General features: G+C 46.1%; 1 protein-coding gene across 1 annotated transcript in view; it reads right to left on the bottom strand.

The window, feature by feature from the left end:
- The window catches only part of LOC139255129 (receptor tyrosine-protein kinase erbB-4-like), a 1,872,364-nt gene that overhangs the window by 899,050 nt on the left and 951,022 nt on the right, over positions 1–22,292 (bottom strand). The window contains exons 8-9 of the mRNA XM_070873872.1: positions 13,238–13,351; positions 10,465–10,591 (exon numbers count right to left, since the gene is read on the bottom strand). Coding sequence (XP_070729973.1) covers positions 10,465–10,591; positions 13,238–13,351 — 241 coding nt within the window. The remainder of the gene's footprint in view (positions 1–10,464; positions 10,592–13,237; positions 13,352–22,292) is intronic.

The following is a 22,292-nucleotide window of genomic DNA, read 5'->3' as shown; positions in this document are numbered from 1 at the left end:
CCGAAAGCCTGACACGAGATTCCCAAAACAAGCGCTCTACTCGGAGCCCTGAAATGGCAAGTGAGCCCCAGGTGGGCAGAGGAAATGCTTCAAGGGGACCCACAAAGCCTCCTTGAAAAAATGTAACATCCCCACCGACACCTGGGAATTCTTAGCCCAAGACTGCCCAAAGTGGAGGAAAAGCATCCGGGACGAGCTGAACACCTCGAGTCTCTTCGCTGAGAGCAAGCTGAAGCCAAGCGTCGATAGCGGAAGTAGCGCATGGCAACCCAGGCACCCCACCCACCTGTTCCTTCAACCACCGTTGCCCCACCTGTACAGAGACTGTAGGTCTCGCATTGGACTCTTCAGTCACCTGAGAACTCACTTCTAGTGTGGAAGCAAGTCATCCTCGACTCCGAGAGACTGCCTATGAAGATGATAATGACCACTCTATCCTTCTCCATCACCTCTCCACCGTTGTCTAGCTGGGTGGGACTGCACTTGCCTGGTTCTATTCTTATCTATCTAATCATAGCCAGAGAATCACCTGCAATAGCTTCTCTTCCTGCCCCTGCATCGTTACCTCTGATCTATCCTTGGCCCCCTCCTATTTCTCATCTACATGTAGCCCCTTGGTGACATCACCCAGAAACACAGAATTTCCATATGTACACTGACGACACCCAGCTCTACCTCACCACCACTTCTCTCGACTCCACCATGGTCTCTAAATTGTCAGTCTGCTTGTCCGACATCCAGTACTGGATAAGCAGAAACTTTCTCCAATTAAATACTGGGAAAACTGAAGCCATTGTCTTTGGTCCCCGCCACAAAATGCGTTCTCTAGCCACCAACTCCACCCCTCTCCCCACCTTCTCTCTGAGGCTAAACCAGTCTCTTCGCAAAATTGGTGTTATATCTGACCCTGAAATGAGCTTCTGGTCACATATCCGCAGCATAACTAAACCCGTCTATTTCCACCTCCGTAACATCGCCCGTGTCCACCCTTGCCTCAGCTCATCCGCTGCTGAAGCCCTCATCCATGCCTTTGTTACCTCTAGACTTGACTATTCCAACACTCCTGGCTAGCCTCCCACATCCTACCCTATATAAACTAGAGCTGATCCAAATCTCGGCCTCAGCATAATGACACCTCCCCGCCATCCCCCATGCCCCCGCACCCTCATTCCCCGACATTCCGAGTCTAAAAAAACAAGGCATCCAGAGCCCCTCGGCAGTTATGACAAACCCAATGTAACCATCTTTTCCAGATACAAACTCATTTCCCATCAGGTGTCACTCAGTGTGCTCAGCTCCGTCTAAGAGCTTAACATCATTAAAAATGCCACAGAACTGAGGTGGCAATCTGCGCAACCGCGGCAACTGATGGATTTTGTAGGGATTTGGTTGCCACAAAGATCCATTTGGAATGTTTCTTTGAGGGTAAATGCCTCCTGGCAGCACCCGGTGTGTTCATCATCATCATCATCATAGGCCGTCCCTTGTATCGAGGATGACTTGTTTCCACACCAAAAGGTGTTCAATGAAGGCCCTAACATTCCAGGTCCCGAACTAAATGTTGAATGTTGGAAGATGCCTGTGCGTGGATTTTTTTAACGTGTGGTGGCTGTTGCACACCAGCCACCACACGGGCTTGACAGAGATAGGTCTTGGTCCAGTGGCAAGGATTACCCAAGACGACTGGAGACCAACTCTGCTGCACGGACAGAGTGCGCAAACAATCGCAGTGTAGGCTGGCCCGTGCTGCCCCTAAGCCCTCGCCTCTTCTGGCCCCCGAACTCACACCTCTCCTTGGCCCCGATCACGTCCCTCTACAATCTCTCGCCGCTCCTTCACCACAAACTCGCCGCTCCTGCTGTACCTGCCCACGCTCCAATCATCAACCTGGACCTTGGTGACGTCCAATCCAGTCACCCTCTTCCCTGCCATCACTCTCCTGCTCCAGAACATGCTGATCCCTGGAGTAGAATGCCGCCTCGCTGCTCTTTCTGCTCCCCGGCCTGCTCCAAACACCTGCGAGTACCCTAACGGAACGGCAGCCATTATAAGGTGAGGTTGGGGAAGGGGTGGGTGTCCATAGTCAGCAGCTAAAGGTGCATCATCCAGGACAAAGCAGCCAGCTTGATCGGCACTCAATTCACCAGCTTAAATATTCACTCCCTCCACCACTGGCGTACCGTGGCTGCAGTGTGTACCATCTACAAGTCGCTCATCCATCACACCTGTGCTCGCTGACCTACATTGGCTTCTGGTTAAGCAACGCCTTGATTTCAAAATTATTATCTGTTATGTATGTAAACTTGTATATACCTTGTACAGCCACCAGAGGGCTCATCCCCTGGAGTCCACAATCCCTTGGGAGCACAGGTACTTAATGAGGCCTCACAGGTTGGAGAGGCACTCTAGAGACCTGCAATAAAAGACTAAGGTCACACTTTACTTTGAGCTCACAGTATCCAGTCAGGCTCTTTAGTCGTATATAACATTATCCTTATTTTCAAATCCCCCCATGGCCTCGCCTCTCTCTATCTCTTAATCTCCTCCAGCCCCACAACTTCCCGAGATGCCATCAGGACCACCGATTCAAAGATGGAGGCAATCGAGAATGCACCGAGGCCACAGAACGTGATGGAGCACAGAACGGTCGCTTCGAGGACTCCTCAACATCTTTGGTAACTTCTTACCGGGTCACAACACACTGTTAGAACCACTGCACGCCTTACTGCATAAAGGAAACAAATGGGCATGGAGCAAAAGCCAAGAAAATGCCTTTGTAAAAGCTAGAAAATTGTTATGCTCAAACAAATTGCTTGTGTTGTATGATCCATGTAAGCGTTTGGTACTAGCATGTGATGCGTCGTCATATGGTGTCGGGTGTATATTGCAACAAGCTAATGAATTTGGGAAATTGCAACCGGTTGCTTATGCATCCAGAAGTCTGTCTAAGGCTGAGAGAGCCTACAGCATGATTGAAAAAGAAGCGTTAGCGTGTGTCTATGGGGTAAAGAAAATGCATCATGATATGTCCTTACTATACAGTATAAATGCACACGAGGCCCATACTTGAGAGAAGGTCACTCTGTGACCAGCTACCTTTATTACCAAGACCTCAAGTGATGAAGGTGGGTGGAGCTTCCCCTTTTATACCTGAAAGTCCAGGTTAGGAGTGTCTCCCACAAGTTCACCCCTTGTGGACAATGTAAGCTTATACATGGGTTACAATGATAGTTGAATACATGACATATCAATACCTGTTTGGGCTAAAATTTGAATTGGAAATGAACCATAAGCCACTAATATCCCTGTTTTCTGAGAGTAAGGGGATAAATACGAATGCATCGGCCCGCATCCAGAGATGGGCACTCACGTTGTCCGCATACAACTACGCCATCCACCACAGGCCAGGCACAGATGGGTGCTCATGTTGTCCGCATACAACTATGCCATCTGCCACAGGCCTGGCCAGGCCAGGCACGCTAAGAGGCAAGCAGGGTGACTTGGACAGGTTAGGTGAGTGGGCAAATGCATGGCAGATGCATATAATGTGGATAAATGTGAGGTTATCCACTTTGGGGGCAAAAATGTGAAGACAGAATATTATCTGAATGGTGGCAGATTAGGAAAAGGGGAGGTGCAATTAGACCTGGGTGTCATGGTTCATCAGTCATTGAAAGTTGGCATACAGGTACAGCAGGCGGTGAAGAAGGCAAATGGTATGTTGGCCTTCATAGCTAGGGGATTTGAGTAGAGGAGCAGGGAGGTCTTACTGCAGTTGTACAGGGCCTTGGTGAGGCCTCACCTAGAATATTTGTTCAGTTTTGGTCTCCTAATCTGAGGAAGGACGTTGTTGCTGTTGAGGGAGTGCAGTGTAGGTTCACCAGACTAATTCCCGGGATGGCTGGACTGACATATGAGGAGAGAGACTGAATCAACTGTGCCTTTATATATTGGCGTTTAGAAGGATGAGAGGGGTCTCATAGAAACATCTAAGATTCTGACGGGACGGGACAGGTTAGATGCGGGTAGAATGTTCCCGATGTTGGGGAAGTCCAGAACCAGGGGACACAGTCTTAGGATAAGGGGTAGGCCATTTAGGACACAGATGAGGAGAAACTTCTTCACTCAAAGAGTTGTTAACCTGTGGAATTCCCTGCTACAGAGAGTTGTTGATGCCAATTCATTAGATATATTCAAGAGGGAGTTAGATATGGCCCTTATGGCTAAGTCGATCAAGGGATATGGAGAGAAAGCAAGAAAGGGGTACTGAGGGAATGATCAGCCATGATCTTATTGAATGGTGGTGCATGCTCGAAGGGCTGAATGGCCTACTCCTGCACCTATTTTCTATGCTTCTATGTTTTCTATGATGCTCTCAGTAGGCTGCCATTGCCCACCACGGGAATGGCGCAGCCCGCAGATTTAGTTATGGTTATGGAAGCATTCGAGAGTGAGCAATCACCCGTCACAGCTGGACAGATTAGAACCTGATGAGCCAGGACCCCTTACTGTCCCTAGTAAAAATTTGTGTGCTTCACGGGAGCTGGTCCAGTGTCCCAGCGAAAATGCAGGAAAGAGATAAAGCCATACCAGCGGCGCAAAGATGAAATGTCTATACAGGCAGACTGCCTTCTGTGGGGCAATCGGGTAGTGATCCCCAAGAAGGGCAGAGACACTTTCATCAGTGACCTCCACAGTACCCAGCCAGGCATCATAATGATGAAAGCAATAGCCAGATCCCACATGTGGTAGCTAGGTATCGATGCGGACTTCGAGTCCTGTGTGCACAGATGTAATACATGCTCGCAGTTAAGCAATGCACCCAGGGAGGCGCTATTAAGTTTATGCTCTTGGCCCTCCAAGCCGTGGTCCAGGGTCCATGTCGACTATGCAGGCCTGCTTTTGGATAAAATGTTCCTCGTGGTTGTGGATGCGTACTCCAAATGGATTGAATGTGAGATAATGTCGGCAAGCACGTCCACTGCCACCACCGAAAGCCTGCGAGCCATGTTTGCCTCGCACGGACTACCTGATGTCCTGGTGAGCGACAACGGGCCATGTTTTACCAGTGCCGAGTTCAAAGAGTTCATGACCCGTAATGATATGTTGCATCTGCCCCGTTTAAACCAGCATCCAATGGTCAGGCAGAAAGAGCAGTGCAAACCATCAAGCAGGGCTTGAAGAGGGTAACTGAAGGCTCACTGCAGACTCGCCTATCCCAAGTTCTGCTTAGCTACCTCACGAGACCCCACTCGCTCACTGGGATTCCATCTGCTGAACTGCTCATGAAAAGGGCACTTAAGACAAGGCCCCAGTTAGTCAACCCTGACAGCAGGCTGCTTCTACAAAATAGCTATCATGATAGCGCTAATGTGTCATGTGAAATTGAAGTCAATGATCCTGTATTTGTATTGAATTGTGGACAAGGTCCCAAGTGGATTCGCGGCACTATTTTGGCCAAAGAGAGAAGCAGGGTGTTTCGGGTCAAACTTTCAAATGGACTCATTCACCGGAAACACTTGGACCAAATCAAACTCAGATTCACGGACTATCCTGAGCAACCAACTTTGGACCCTACCTTCTTTGACCCCCCCCAACATACACACCAGTGGCAACCGACACCGCGGTTGGCCATGAAGCCCAACCCATCACCTGCAGCAGCCCAGCAGGACTCACCACACCAGGCAGCCCATCAAGGCCAGCTGCACAGCAGCCCAGTGAGGGCCCAAGAAATGATTCACCAAAACCAGCATTTGCACCGAGACGATCAACCAGGGAAAGAAAGGCCCCAGATCGACTCACATTGTCAATAGTTACACTGTTGACTTTGGGGGGAGGGGGAGTGTTGTTATGTATGTAAACTCGTATATACCTTGTATAGCCACCAGAGGGCTCATCCCCTGGAGTCCCAAGGGATCCCACAATCCGTTGGGAGCACAGGTACTTAAGGAGGCCTCACAGGCTGGAGAGGCAATCTGGAGACCTGCAATAAAAGACTAAGGTCACACTTTACTTTGAGCTCACAGTATCCAGTCAGACTCTTTATTCATATTTAACATTATCCTTATTTTCAAATCCCTCCATGGCTTCACCCTTCTCTATCTCTGTAATCTCCTACAGCCCCACAACCCCTCTAGAACTCCCTGCCTAAACCTCTCCGCCTCGCTGCGTCTCTTTCCTCCTTCAAGACGCTCCTTAAAACCTACCTCTTTGATCAAGCTTTTGGTCACCTGCGCTAATTTCTACTTCTGTGGCTCAGTGTCAAATTTTTATCACATAACACTCCTGTGACGCGCCTTGGGACGTTTCACCATGTTAAAGGCGCTATATAAATACAAGTTGTTGTTGTTGTTGATGGGAATGGGAGCTCCGTGCAAATGGAACTCACCATTACTATCAATAAGAATACTCCATTTTCATTGCTGGTCCAGGCCCACATGATCCCAGGATATGCATAAGCTCCTGGGATGCCTGGGTCTCTGTGCTGAGCTGCGCATCTAGGCCTCGGAGCCGAAGTGTTCGTTCCTCCAGGTACATTCGGGGAAAAAAATTAGTTGGAGGCATCCAACCGCAATTTCTGGCACAGTATCATTGTGTAGGTTGGGAATTGTGTACGTAACAATTACTCCCTTAATTCACCTGGGTGACTGGAGACTGAAGGCTGTCAGAGATAATGCTTCGATGCAGCAATCAAAGCCACAGCCTTCGGAGAGCTGGTGTGCATTAGGTGATGCAGTGCTGACAGAACACGCCGTCCTGCTTTGGGATCGCTGCGTAAAATGAGTTCCTCCTGTCTCAGACTGGACACCGATAGGCATTTCACTAATCCAAAGATTCTCAGCTCGGCCAGGCCAGCTCAATGGGGGACAAGGGATACATGCACAGATTTCGAAATACAGTAAAACCACCTACTTTTATGATCGAATTCAAGAGGCAGTCCCAGAACAAGTGGTTATTTTCACCCAGCGTCTCTGACAAGTCAAAAGGTAGAAGGACTTTGGTGGAAGTTACTGAACTCCCCTTCCCTCCCACCCAGTGTCTCAGACAGAATCTTTCTTCCCAAACTCTTACACGACAATCAGTAATCTCTCCATTGCTCCAGGTGCAGCAATCTTTCCCTCTGATAACCTGGGCAACTCATGGAGTGGCTCATGGGGTAATATCACAGGTGCCATTAGAGTCATAGGAACATAGGAATAGGAGTCGGTCATTCAGCCCCTCGAGCCTGTTTCATAAGTCAATGAGATCATGGCTGATCTGTGACCTAACTCCATATGCCTACCTTTGCCCCATATCCCTTAATAATTTGGTTATCAAAAATCCATCAATCTCCGATTTAAAATTATCAATTGACCTCGTATTAACTGCTGTTTACAGAAGATAGTTCCAAACTTCTACCAACCTTTGCATGTAGACGTGTTTCTTAACTGCACTCCTGAAAGGACTGGCTCTAATGCCCCCAGTCCTAGAATCCCCAACCAGAAAGTTTCTTTCGATCTACCCTATCTGTTCCCCTTAATATCTTGAAAACTTGGATCAAATCATGCCTTAACCTTCTAAATTCCAGGGAATACAACCCTACTTTGTGTAATCGCTCATCGTAATTTAACCCTTTTAGTCCATATGTTATTCTGGTAAATCTATGCTGCACTCTGATGAGTTCATAATAAAGGATGAAACTGAGTACTGTGTACAATGAGCAATTAGCTCCTTTAATAAGACTCCAGAGTGCAGGTACCTCGTGGGTGGCCTGCTTATATACTGTGCTCCCAAGGGATGCTGGGATCCCTTGGGACTCCAATAAGTAGGCCCTCTGGTGATAGTGTAATATTGGTTGCAAGGGGTTAAATACATAACACACTCCCCCAAAGCCAATAAATCCTTCGTAAGGTGTGGTGTCCAGAACTGCTCACAGTACCCCAGATGTAGTCTAACCAGGGTTTTGTACAGCTGCAGCATAACATCTACCCCCTTATATTCTAGTCCTCTAGATATCAAGGCTAGCATTCCATTAGCCTTTATGATTACTTTCTGTACCTGTCGATGACATTTTAATGATTATGTACCTTACCCCCAACTCTCTTTGGACCTCCACTGTTTTTACTTTTCACCATTTAGACAGTACCCTGTTCTCTCCTTTTTAGGTCCAAAGTGGATGACCTCACATTTGCCTACATTGAAATCCATTTGCCACAGTTTTGCCCATTCGCTTAATCTATTAACATCTCTTCGTAATTTGATACTTCCATCTACACTGCTTATAGTGCCACCTAGCTCTGTGTCATCGCCAAATGTGTCGTGCAACGTGTGCAATTGCATCGGATCGGGAGCGGACCCAGTCTTTATAACTGGCCGCCAGCAGCGTTGGTCAGTCCAGGAGAGCTGAGCTCGCAGTCTAACACGCTCCTTTTCTGCACGACTGGTCTGCATGGATCTTCCTCGTCATCGGTGAAGATATCGGTCTTCCCAGTCGCACTTTGGCATCAGGCCCACTGACTAGTTCTTTTCGTTATTTTCCATTGCAAAACTATTTTACACTAAACATTGCAATAATTTTAGGCTGAGATACATAAATGTGAAACTAAATGGATAAAAATAGCACCAACCACAATCAAAGTTACACAAACATCAACCAATAGGAGGTGCACTTGCAGTGGAGAGAGGGGATGACCTAACTATACCAAGTGCTACAAACATGCCACCAGTCAGTGCTAGGCAGGTATGAGTTGCCCATAATAATCACACCTGTCATAGACAAGGCTGGGAGACTCATTCACTTTTATAAGTGCTCCAGACAGCACGATCGGCGAACTCCCACTCTAATGAGAATTACATTATTATTATGACTTTCTGCTTCCCATGGGATACATTTCCTCGGTAAGATCCCACCTTTTTCTTGCAGATTATATTCTTTGTTTTTGTTCTCTTGACAGTGACATTTGATAGACAAGAAGACAGGTAGAAGGCCAATGCCCCCTTTAACCAGTATCAGGGACCGCTCTGACTTGACGCTCCCCTTTTGGTTTCCCTCTCCCTCAGCACCTGTATGCTGGATATAGCTCTGATCAAGAGCTGGGTGGAGCGGTGCTCCAATATGTATCCAGCCCTAGTCCCTGGCACTTTGATGAGCACTGCCAGAGCCACATTATTAAAGACTCTTAAATAAATGCATTTAACTTCGGCTGACCAAACTACCCTGGATTTGGGAATATGTCCCCGGGGAAACAATGTCCCCAGAAGAGTCCCCGGTTTAAAAATCTCCTCCACAATACTGAGTCTTTGATTTTTTTTTCAATGGCAATGCATAGAAACCCATATCTCGAAGGTTTGAGTTCAGAAACGAATTTCTGGAGCGGGTTAAATGGAGGCATCAATGGCGGCCCACCTTCTCACAATGTAGTGCAGCTGAGAAAAGGCCCTATCTAGTACTCTGGCTGCACTGCACTGTAGAGGATTGAGTCACCTGATCAGTATCTCATCCAATGGTGACTGCCCGGTAGGTGGGATCTTCAAAAGCACCGGTGAAGCCAAGGGAGTGGTGAGAACTGGTGGGTGAGTGGATTTGATTTACTTTACTAGTTTAACTGTATGGTGCATCGTGGGTTTTTTTATTGAATAAGGGAAGGCAAGCTCTAAATTCTCCCACCGGGAAGAGGTTTGTGAATCTGAAACCTTCTGAGACAGAAGGTGTTTAACGAAAATGTCAGTCTGTTGGGAACAGATTTAAAATTGAGAAATGACAATTTAGGGTATTTGGGGAGGAGTAGATGGTGCAGCACTATTGCCAGAGCACATGCAAGATTCGTGATTCGGTGTATTTAAACTGCGCAGCCGCACAACTGTCTGCCAGTCCCACGCATCCAGGGATCGGCTTTTCCAATGTGAAATTATGCACGTGTGCAAAACTTTGAATGGGCAGAGCAGCCCGTTAAAGTGGCCGCGACCAAAAATATTGTGGGAGAGCATTGGTTGTGTGTCCTCGAATTTGGTTTTGAAAATATGGTCACCCTAATTTAACTGTGTGCCAGAGTCAGATGACTCTTCAGGCCCATTTACCCATTGGAAAGAGGGAAAGAAACTGGTCAAGGTAGTGAGCGATACTGGTCAGTTAAAATGGGGTCAAAATTGATCTTGGGCGGTAAGACAACACGAGTGGTATGACAACGAACACCCGCATTATGCTTTGCCAGATATTCGATTCTAGTGACTTCAATAGAAGTGAACGCCAGGCGGGGAGTATAACAGGCAGCAGCTTCGATACCGTTGGCTTTGCTTTACCGCCTGAGACAAACTTCTGCCCCAATATCACTTTGACATTTTTCAATGTTTAAAACTGAAGCTTTTGCAGCAACTAATTTGGCTTTTTCCCGAGCTGTGTAACTCCTACGCTGAACATTTGCACCCTGCAAAATAAAGTCAGTACCTGGACTGTGGGTTAACAAAGCCATTTGCTGTAATACTCACCCTTCGATGCCAGTGATGAGAAAGATAAGGTTTCCATTAATTTTGGTGCAGTTCATAAACTTGTCAATGTTGCTCGAGTCAACGGTTTTCGCCATCTGCAAACTTCCAGTTCCGATGCCGTCACAAGCTATGAAAGGTGGACAAGGAGGTGGAGAGGTTCAAGTGGTATTGGCTCAATAATGTGTGGAGTAATGTAACATACACAGGGAGGCTTCAGCTTCCTAACACGGGGCATCTCAGCTGCTGCCAGCAACAATCGGGCAGCTGTGAATGCGTCGAAAGCTGCAGGCGCTGGCGTGCCCTCACGACGGACGAAGTTATCCATCACTGTATGTACTCAGAGAATTACCCACAGACAATGCACGTCAGGGACCCATGACTGAAAGAGTAGAAACCAGGAAAGTGGCACCATTCATAAGTGCCGCAGATGCCAATACATATTAGCCTTGACACGAGTGCTTTATTTTCTGTTTCATTTCCATCTATTTACAATATCAGTGGCTCAGTGGGTAGCAGTCTCGCCTTTGAGTCAGAAGGTCATGCATTCAAGCCCCACTGCAGAGACTTGAGGATATAATCTAGGCTGAACTCCAGTGTGGCACTGAGGGAATGCTGCACTGTCAGAGGTGCCAACCTTTGAATGAGACGTTACATCAATATCTGCCCTCTCACGTGGACGTAAAAGATGCCCTGGCATTATTCAAGGAAGAGCAGGGGAATTTTCATTGGTGTCCTGGCCAATATATCCCTCAATTAACAAGGTGCCACATAAAAGATTACTGCACAAGATAAATGTTCACATGGTTTGGGGAAATATATTAGCATGGATAGAGGATTGGCTAACTAACAGAAAACAGAGAGTCGGGATAAATGGTTCATTCTCGGGTTGGCAATCAGTAACTAGTGGGGTGCTGCAGGGATCAGTGCTGGGACCCCAACTATTTACAATCTATATTAACAACTTGGATGAAGGGACTGAGTGTAACGTAGCCAAGTTTGCTGATGATACAAAGATAGGAGGAAAAGCAATGTGTGAGGAGGACACAAAAAACCTGCAAAAAGACATCGACAGGCTAAGTGAGTGGGCAACAATTTGGCAGATGGAGTATAATGTTCGAAAGTGTGAGGTTATGCACTTTGGCAAAAAAAAATCGAAGAGCAAGTTATTATTTAAATGGAGAAAAATTGCAAAGTGCTGCAGTCCAGCGAGACTTGGGCATCCTGGTGCAAGAAACACAAAAGGTTAGTATGCAGGTACAGCAAGTGATCAGGAAGGCCAATGGAATCTTGGCCTTTATTACAAAGTGGATGGAGGGGCTACATTATGCAGTGTATTGGTGAGGCCACACCTGGAATACTGCGTACAGCTTTGGTTTCCATATTTAAGAAAGGATATACTTGCTTTGGAGGCAGTTCAGAGAAGGTTGATTCCGGAGATGAGGGGGTTGACTTATAGGAAAGGTTGAGTAGGTTGGGCCTCTACTCATTGGAATTCAGAAGAATAAAAGGTGATTTTATCGAAACGTATAAGATTATGAAGGGGCTTGACAAAGTGAATGTAGAGAGGATGTTTCCACTGATAGCGGAGACTAGAACTAGGGGGCATAATCTTAGAATAAGGGGCTGCCCATTTAAAATTGAGATGAGGAGGAATTTCTTCTCTCAGAGGGTTGTAAATCTGTGGAATTCGCTGCCTCAGAGAGCTGTGGAAGCTGGGACATTGAATAAATTTAAGACAGAGATAGACATTTCTTAACCGATAAGGGAATAATGGGTTATGGGGAGCGAGCAGGGAAGTGGACCTGAGTCCATGATTGGATCAGCCATGATCATATTAAATGGCAGAGCAGGCTCAAGGGACCGTATGGCCTACTCCTGCTCATATTTCTTATGTTCAATCACTAAAAAACAGATTATCTGGTCATGATCACATTGCTGTGTGTGGGATCTTGCTATGTCCAAATTGGCTGCTGATTTTCCTATATTGCCACAGTGACTACAATTGAAAAGTACTTCATTGTCTGTCAAGTACTTTGGGACGTCCAGTAGCCATGAATGACGCTGCATAACATTTCCGATATGTTCTTCTGGTCAAATTTCTCCCTCCTTAGCCCCAAAGCAAGGAGGCCAATTGCACAGCTTCTACTGCTGCATCAGCTGAGATCAGTATGGCTTGATGATACTCTGGGCAGTTCCTTCACCCATTAGACCACCGCGACACCTTTCCCCTCGCTTCAGCCTTTTCTCCCCCATGCCTGTCTGGACCTGACCTTATCTCCCAGCTGGAACGCATATCTTTAACACGCTGTGAAGTTGACCTGAAATTGATGAGTGGATCATCAAGAAGGGATTGGCCGAGAGCTACGGTCCTCCATCCTCCCCAATCCAGTGGCACTGAGGTCAAGTGTAGCATCTCTACCATTGTCCTAACTCAGGGTTCCTATTCTTGACATCTAGTGCCCCCTGCTGGAAAGGCACCTGCAGATAGGGCAGTCAGACCACATTGTCTAGGCTCATAGGTGAGGACTGGGTTAATTGGGTGAGGTGCTCGAGAAACTCTGGAATTTACGGAACCATGCCTACCCCAGCAAAGAGTCAGCACTTTCTGGAGAGCAGAAGATGGGGTTTTAAATGGGTGAGTTCAGGTTTAATCATTGTTTTCACAGATACACCACAGTCCTCTGCAATACGGTATGAGGGAGGGTCAGCTGATGGATCTGGTCTGCTGAGGGGAAGTGGGAAGGGGTTTCAACAAAGATAAGACAAAAATTACCTTTGGGACAAATATCCGTGCAGGGTTTGCACACTTTGATTCCATTTTCTTCCACTTCCATCTTGTTGCTCGGGCATGCTCGTACACAGGAGCTGTGATCCACCACAAAGTTATCTGCAAGGGAAGAGTGAATGTTTCCAGCTGTTCAACATACGTGAACATTCTTACAGGTTTATTTAATTAAAGTTCATAACAAGACAACATTTAAGCAAACTCACCATTGGAAGTATCTAACCACCCACCATTGTACCACTGCACCAGTGTTCCAATGCCCCCCGATTGAAAGTTTGATGGACTCCACCTCACGTTATTTACCTCACTGCCCCCCAACCTGGCCAATACATCAGCGACTTTGCTCCATTTCTAAGTTGTTTGTTGCACATCACTATTAAACCTACGTAAAATGCAGAATTCCATCTCCCACTCTGCTAACTCTGTCTGCTGAAAGTTTTCTGACAGGGCAGATTTTTGGAAGCCATCTCCATCATCATTATAATGGCAAAGTTCAGCGTAACATAGTCAGAGTAGGAATCACAGGATAGCTCAGATGAATACGTGGCTTGAGGAGTGGTGCAGCAGGGAGGGATTCAAATTGCTGGGACATTGGAACCGGTTCTGGGCGAGTTGGGACCAGTACAAACCGAACGGTCAGTACCTGGACATGACCGGAACCAATGTCCTAGGGGGAGTGCTTGCTAGTGTTGTTCGGGAGCGGTTAAACTAATATGGCAGGGGGATGGGAACCTCTGCAGGGAGACAGAGGAAAGTAAAATGGGGGCAGAAGTAAAAGATAAAAAGAAGGAAAGTAAAAAATGGAGGGCAGAGAAACCCAAGGCAAAAATCAAAACTGGCCACATTACAGCAAAAGTCTAAAGGGACAAAGTGTGTTAAAAAGACAAGTCTGAAGGCTCTGTGCCTCAATGCGAGGAGTATTCGTAATAAGGTGGATGAATTAACTGTGCAGGCAGCTATTAACGAATCTGATACAATTGGGATTATGGAGACATGACTCCAGGGTGACCAAGGATGGGAACTCAACATCCAGAGGTATTCAACATTCAGAAAGGATAGACAGAAAGGAAAAGGAAGTGGGATGGCGTTGCTGGTTAAAGAGGAAATTAACGCAATAGTAAGGAAGGACATTAGCTTGGTAGATATGGAATATGTATGGGTAGAGCTGCAGAAGAGCAGAAAACGCTAGTGGGAGTTGTGTACAGACCAACAAACAGTAGTAGTGAGGTTGGGGACAACATCAAACAAGAAATTAGGGATGCGTGCAATAAAGGTACAGCAGTTATCATGGGCGACTTTAATCTACATACAGATTGGGCTAACCAAACTGGTAGCAGTATGGTGGAGGAGGATGCCTTGGAGTGTATTAGGGATGGTTTTCTAGACCAATATGTCGAGGAACCAACTGGAGGGCTGGCCACCCTAGACTGGGTTATGTGCAACGAGAAAGGAATAATTAGCAATCTTGTTGTGCGAGGCCCCTTGGGGAAGAGTGACCATAATATGATAGAATTCTTTATTAAGATGGAAGTGACACAGTTAATTCAGAGACTAGGGTGCTGAACTTAAGGAAAGGTAACTTCGATGGTATGAAACGTGAATTCGGTAGAATAGACTTTCAAATGATATTAAAGGGTTGATGGTGGATAGGCAATGGCAAACATTTAAAGATCACTAGGATGAACTTCAACAATTGTACATCCCTGTCTGGAGTAAAAATAAAAGGGGGAAGGTGGCTCAATCGTGGCTAACAAGGGAAATTAGGGACAGTTTTAAATCCAAGGAAGAGGTATATAAATTGGCCAGAAAAAGCAGCAAACCTGAGGACTGGGAGAAATTTAGAATTCAACAGAGGAGGACAAAGGGTTTAATTATGAGGGGGAAAATAAAATATGAGAGGAAGCTTGCCGGGAACATAAAAACTGACTGCAAAAGCTTCTATAGATATGTGAAGAGAAAAAGATTAGTGAAGACAAATGTAGGTCCCTTGCAGTCAGATTCAGGTGAATTTATAATGGGGAACAAAGAAATTGCTGACCAATTGAACAAATTCTTTGGTTCTGTTTTCACGAAGGAAGACACAAATAACGTTCCGGAAATACTCGGGGACCAAGGGTTTAGCGAGAAGGAGGAACTGAAGGAAATCCTTATTAGTCAGGAAATTGTATTAGGGAAATTGATGGGATTGAAGGCCAATAAATCCCCAAGGCCTGATAGTCTGCATCCAAGAGTACGTAAGGAAGTGACCTGAGAAATAGTGAATGCATTGGTGATCATTTTCCAACAGTCTATCGACTCTGGATCAGTTCCTATGGACTGGAGGGTCGCTAATCTAACACCACTTTTTTTTAAAGTGGGGAGAGAGAAAACGGGGAATTATAGACCGGTTAGCCTGACATTGGTAGTGGGGAAAATGTTGGAATCAATTATTAAAGATGAAATATCAGCGCATTTGGAAAGCAGTGACAGGATCGGTCCAAGTCAGCATGGATTTATGAAAGTGAAATCATGCTTGACAAATCTTCTCGAATTTTTTGAGGATGCAACTAATAGAGTGGACAAGGGAGAACCAGTGGATGTGGTATATTTGGACTTTCAAAAGGCTTTTGACAAGGTCCCACATAAGAGATTGGTGTGCAAAATTAAAGCACATGGTATTGGGGGTAATGTACTGATGTGGATAGAGAACTGGTTGGCCGACAGGAAGCAGAGAGTCGGGATCAACGGGTCCTTTTCAGAATGGCAGGCAGTGACTAGTGGGGTGCTGCAGGGCTCAGTCCTGGGACCCCAGCTATTTACAATATACATCAATGATTTAGAAGAAAGAATTGAGAGTAATATCTCCAAGTTTGCAGATGACACTAAGCTGGGTGGCAGTGTGAGCTGTGAGGGGGATGCTAAGAGGCTGCAGGGTGACTTGGACAGGTTAGGTGAGTGGGCAAATGCATGGCAGATGCAGTATAATGTGGATAAATGTGAGCTTATCCACTTTGGTAGCAAAAACACGAAGGCTGATTATTATCTGAATAATGGCAGATTAGGAAAAGGGGAGGTGCAACGAGACCTGGGTGTCATGCTACATCAGTCATTGAAGACTGGCATGCAGGTGCAGCAGGCGATGAAGAAGGCAATGGCATGTTGGCCTTCATAGCTAGTGGATTTGAGTATAGGAGCAGGGAGGTCTTGTTGCAGCTATACAGGGCCTTGGTGAGGCCTCACCTAGAATATTGTGTTCAGTTTTTGTCTCCTAATCTGAGCAAGGATGTTCTTGCTATTGAGGTAGTGCAGCGAAGGTTCACCAGACTGATTCCCGGGATGGCAGGACTGACATATGAGGAGAGACTGGATCGACTGGGCCTGTATTCACTGGAGTTTAGAAGAATGAGAGGGTATCTCAGAAACATATAAAATTCTGATAGTTCTGGACAGGTTAGATGCAGGAAGAATGTTCCCGATGTTGGGGGAGTCCAGAACCAGGGGTCACAGTCTAAGGATAAGGGGTAAGCCATTTAGGACCAAGATGAGGGGAAACTTCTTCACTCAGAGAGTTGTAAACCTGTGGAATTCTCTTCCGCAGAGAGTTGTTGATGCCAGATCATTAGATATATTCAAGAGGGAGTTAGATATGGCCCTTACGGCTAAAGGGATCAAGGGGTATGGAGAGAAAGCAGGAATGGAATACTGAGGTGAATGATCAGCTATGATCTTATTGAATGGTGGTGCAGGCTCGAAGGGCCGAATGGCCTACTCCTGCACCTATTTTCTATGTTTCTATGTTTCTATATCTGCCAGGGTAAGCAGGAAGACAGCAGCAGCTTTTCGTGCTGCATTTACATTACTTTTGCACCCAGTCTGTAACTTGAGCTGATTTTTTTTGCCGCATTCCTGGCGCTGATTTTCATATCTAACTGGAGTACATTGTTTCCTGAGCTTATTTGGTTTGATGATAAAGCCAGTGGTAAATGACAGCACTGGGAGTATATTCCCCGATCCTGGCCTCCATGCAATGACCCACATGGGAAGGGAACATGAGCAGGAAATTGGGGCTATCATGTTGTAGCCCTGTCTCCGACACGCACCCCCTTTGATCAATGGACGTGCGGGGTCAGGAAACTTACCCTGTTAGATTTTTTATCTGGAAGCCTTTTCTGCACATGTGTGGAGCAGGTCAGATTTCCCCAGTTTGTTGAAAGTAGCAATTGCAGTCAATTGAAGCTGGGAAATCATGCTGTGTATTAGTAATAAACCTGTTAATGCACGTGGAGGGATTCCTTTGTCCACTAATTTAACTAAGACAAAAGCAAAATATTCCAGTCCTGAATAAAGGTCATCGACCTGAAAGGTTAACTCTGCTTCACTCTCCACAGATGCTGCCTGACCCGCTGAGAGTGATCCAAGATGTTCTTATTCAATTTGTGCAATATGCATTGTTGATGTCACACAGCACAATTCATCCACTGGATTGCACATATCCACAACTAAAATACAGCCACAAGTTTGCAGATCAAGATACATAAACTAGTGGAAATGTACTGTTAAGAAGAGAAAGCTTCAAAACTTTGCACAGAATATCTGATAGTTTCTCCGCTATCTGTGAATATCCAAATAAAATCCCCATCAAGTGGCTGATTTACAGCCATTGAACACTGGAAATGTACTGTGACAAAAACGACTTGGTTGAGTTGATAGAGGCAGCGTATAACCACCTGCAAATCCCAGTGTCATTCGTGCCCTGTGCTGAGTTAGTGATCTCAGCCCAGGGAGGAGAGGGATGAGCGGAATAGAAACATAGAAATTTGTAGCGCAGGAGGCCGCCATCTCAGCCCATCTTGTCCACGCCGGCCGACAAAGAGCCGCACGGCCCTCGGTCAGCAGCCCTGAAGGTTACATATAAACCTATGAACAATGAACAATGGCGGAAAGACAAAGAGCACCCAGCCCAACCAGTTCGCCTCACACAACTGCGACATCCCTTATACTGAAACATTGAACACTTCTGGGAGAGGCAAAAACCAGATAAAAACCCAGGCTAATTTAGAGAGAAAAAAATCTGGGAAAATTCCTCTCCGACCAATCCAGGCGATCAAAACTAGTCCAGGAGATCCACCTGGCTGTATTCGATTCCCTACAATACTTACCATTATATTTGCACTGGCCAACGAAAGGTTATCCAGTCTAATCCCAATTACAAGCTCTAGGTCTGCAACTCTGCAGGTTATGGCACTTTAAGTGCCCATCCAACCATCTCTTAAAAGTGATGAGAGTTTCTGCATCCACCACTCTTCCAGGCAGTGAGTTCCAGATCCCCACAACCCTCTGCGTAAAGAAGCCCCCGTAAAATCCCCTCTAAACCTTCCACCAACCACCTTAAAATTATGCCCCCTCGTAATAGACCCTCCACCAATAGAAATAGGTCCTTACTATCCATTATGTTTAGGCCCCTCAATATTTTATACACCTCAATGAGGTATCCTCTCAACCTTCTCTGTTCCAATGAGAACAAACCCAGCCTATCTAATCTGTCCTCATAACTAAGATTCTAAATTCCAGGCATCCTAGTAAATCTCCTCTGCACTCTCTCAAGTGCAATCACGTCCTTCCTATAATACAGCGACCAGAGCTGCACGCAATACTCCAGCTGTGGCCTAACCAATGTATTATACAACTTAAGCATAACCTCCCCCGACTCTTATATTCTATGCCTCGGCCAATAAAGGCAAGCATTCCGTTTGCCTCCTTAACCACCTTATCCACTTGGCCTGCAACTTTCAGGGATCTGCGGACAAACACTCCAAGGTCCCTTTGTTCATCTACACTATTAAGTGACCTACTGCTTAATGTGTATACCCTTTCCTTATTAGCCCTTCCAAAGTGCATTAACTCACACTTATCTGAATTAAATTGCATTTGCCATTGCTCTGCCCACCTGTCCAGTCAAGTGATAGCCCCCTGAAGCCCATGGCTTTCCTCTTCATTATCAATCATACAGCCAATTTTAGTGTCGTCTGCAAACTTCTTAATCATACTCCCTATTTTCAAATCTAAATCATTGATATATACCACAAAAAGCAAAAGCCCTGCGGAACTCCACTGGAAACATCCATCCAGTCACAAAACTATCCATCAACCATTACACTTTGCTTCCTTCCTCCAAGTCAATTTTGGACCCAACTTGCCACTTTACCCTGGATCCCATGGGCTTTAACCTTCATGACCAGTCTACCATGTGGGACCTTATCAAAAGCTTTGCTGAAGTCCATAAACACTACATCGTATGCACTACCCTCATCGACCCTCTTGGGTAGCTCCTCAAAAAATTCAATCAGGTTAGTCAAACACGATCTTCCCGTAACAAATCAATCCTGACTGTCCCTAATTAATTCTTGCCTTTCCAAATGTAGATTTATCCAGTCTTTCAGGATTTTTTTCAATAATTTTCCCACCACTGATATTAGGCTGACAGGCCTGTAATTACTCAGCCTATCCCTTTCTCCCTTCTTAAAGAAGGGCACTACATTCGCAGTCCTCCAATCCTCCAGCACCATGCCCAGATCCAAAGAGGACTGGAAAATGATGGTCAAGGACTCTGCTATTTCCTCTTTTACTTCGCTCAACAGCCTGGAATGCATTTCATCCGGGCCATCTACTTTCAAAGCTGCTAAACCCCTGAATACTTCCTCTCTCACTATATTTGTTTCATCCAGGATATCACACTCCTCCTCGATAGCAATATCTGCATTACCCCTTTCCTTTGTGAAAACATATGCAAAGTATTCGTTCAGAACCTTACCAACATCTTCTGCCTCCACATAAAGATTACCCTCAGGGTCTCTAATAGGCCCTACCCTTTCTTTAGTTACCCTCTTACTCTTAATATATTTATAGAACATCTTAGGGTTTTCCTTAATTTTACTAGCCAAGAATTTTTCATGCTCTCTCTTAGCATTCCTAATATTCTTTTTAATTTTGCCTCTTAACTTTCTATATTCCTCTAAAGATTCTATAGTATTTAGCCGTTGGTATATGACATAAGCGTCCCTTTTTTCTTTATCCTCCCCTGTAAGTCCGTAGACATCCAGGGGGCTCTAGAATTATTATTCCCACCATTTTTCTTTAAGGGCACATGTTTGGCCTGAGCCTTCCGGATCTCCTCCTTGAATGCCTCCCACTGTTCGGACACTGATTTACCCACAAATAACCAGGAATATTGATCTGCCAAACCTGCCTCTCTTTCAGCCATGTTTCTGTAATAGCTATAATGTCATACTCCCAAGTATCTACCTATGCTCTTAGCTTATCCACCTTATTCGCTATACTCCTTGCATTAAAGTATATATAGCACAGGAAGACCTCCTAACTTCCTACTTACTAAGCCTTGTTTCCTCTGTCTTACAGATTCACTTTCTAGATTCTTGCTATCCAATTTCTGCTTTGCTTCCTTCCCTTTTGAATTTGTTCTCAGGTTCCCATTCCCCTGTCAAGCTAGTTTAAACTCTCCCCAACAGCACTAGCAAAACTCCCCCGCGAGGATATTGGTCCCAGCGCTGTTGAGGTGCAACCTGTCCGGTTTGTACAGGTGCCATCTCCCCCAGAAGCGGTCCCAATGCCTCAAGAATTTAAAGCCCTCCCTCCTACACCAACTCTCCAGCCACGTATTCATCCTCTCTATCCTTCTATTCTTGTACTCATTAGCATGTGGCACCGGTAGTAACCCGGAGATTATTACCTTTGAGGTTCTACCCTTTAATTTTCTTCCTAGTTCCCTGAATTCTACCTGTAGGACCTCATCCCTCTTTTTATCTTTTTACCGACATGGACCACCAACTCTAGCTGTTTACCTTCCCCCCCCCCCCACCAGAATGCCCTGCGTCGGCTCTGTGACATCCTTGAACCTGGCAACAGAGGCACCAAACCATTCGGGAGTCAAGTCTACAGCCGCAGAAACGCCTGTCTGTTCCCCTAACTATAGAATTCCCCATCACCCGGTCTCTTGTATTCTTCATCCCTCCCCCTGTGCAGCTGAGCCACCCGTGGTGTCTTGGAATTGGCTCTGGCTGCACTCCCCAGAGGCACCATCGTCTTTACCGATACTCAAAAGTGAATATCAGTTTTAAAGCGAGAGGGACTCACGGGGGGACTCCTTCGCTACCTGCCTAGCATTCTTGCTTCATTTGGTGCTCACCCACTTCCCCTCTGCCTGCACGCCTTTAATCTACGGGGTGACCACCTCCTGAAACGTGATATCCATGTAGGTCTCAGCCTCGCGGATGCACCGTATTGACTCCACCCGCTGCTCCAGCTCTGAAACACCGAGCTCGAGTAGTTGAAGCTGGAGACACCTCCTCCACACATGATTGACTAGGCCGCGCGAAACGTCCAGAACGTCCCACATGCCGCAGGATGTGCACTCCACGGGACTGAGGTGCACTGCCATCCCTCTAGTTAGACTTATAGAAACATAGAAACATAGAAAATAGGTGCAGGAGCAGGCCATTCGGCCCTTCGAGTCTGCACCGCCATTCAACATGATCATGGCTGATCATGCAAACTCAGTACCCCACCCCTGCCTTCTCTCCATAGCCCCTGATCCCTTTAGATATAAGGGACACATCTAACTCCCTTTTGACTATGTCCAACAAACTGAACTCAACATCTTTCTGAGGCAGAGAATTCCACACGTTCACAATTCTCTGGGTGAAAATGTTTCTCCACATCTCGGTCCTATATGGCTTACCCCTTATCTTTAGACTGTGATCCCTGATTCTGGACTTCCCCAACATCAAGAACATTCTACCTGCATCTAACCTGTTCAGTCCCATCAGAATTTTATAAGTTTCTATGAGATCGCCTTTCATTCTTCTAAATTCCAGTGAGTATAAGCCTAGCCGATCCATTCTTTCCTCATATGTCAGTTCTGCCATCCCGAGAATCAGTCTGATGAACCTTCGCTGCACTCCCTCAATAGCAAGCACGTCCTTCCTCAGATTAGGAGACTGCACACAATACTCAAGGTGTGGTCTCACCAAGGCCCTGTACAACTGCA

This window comes from Pristiophorus japonicus, chromosome 3, assembly GCF_044704955.1.
Source record: "Pristiophorus japonicus isolate sPriJap1 chromosome 3, sPriJap1.hap1, whole genome shotgun sequence".
NCBI classification, from domain to species: domain Eukaryota; kingdom Metazoa; phylum Chordata; class Chondrichthyes; family Pristiophoridae; genus Pristiophorus; species Pristiophorus japonicus.
Note: the sequence above shows the minus strand (reverse complement) of the source record. Positions and strands in the feature narration are given on the sequence as shown.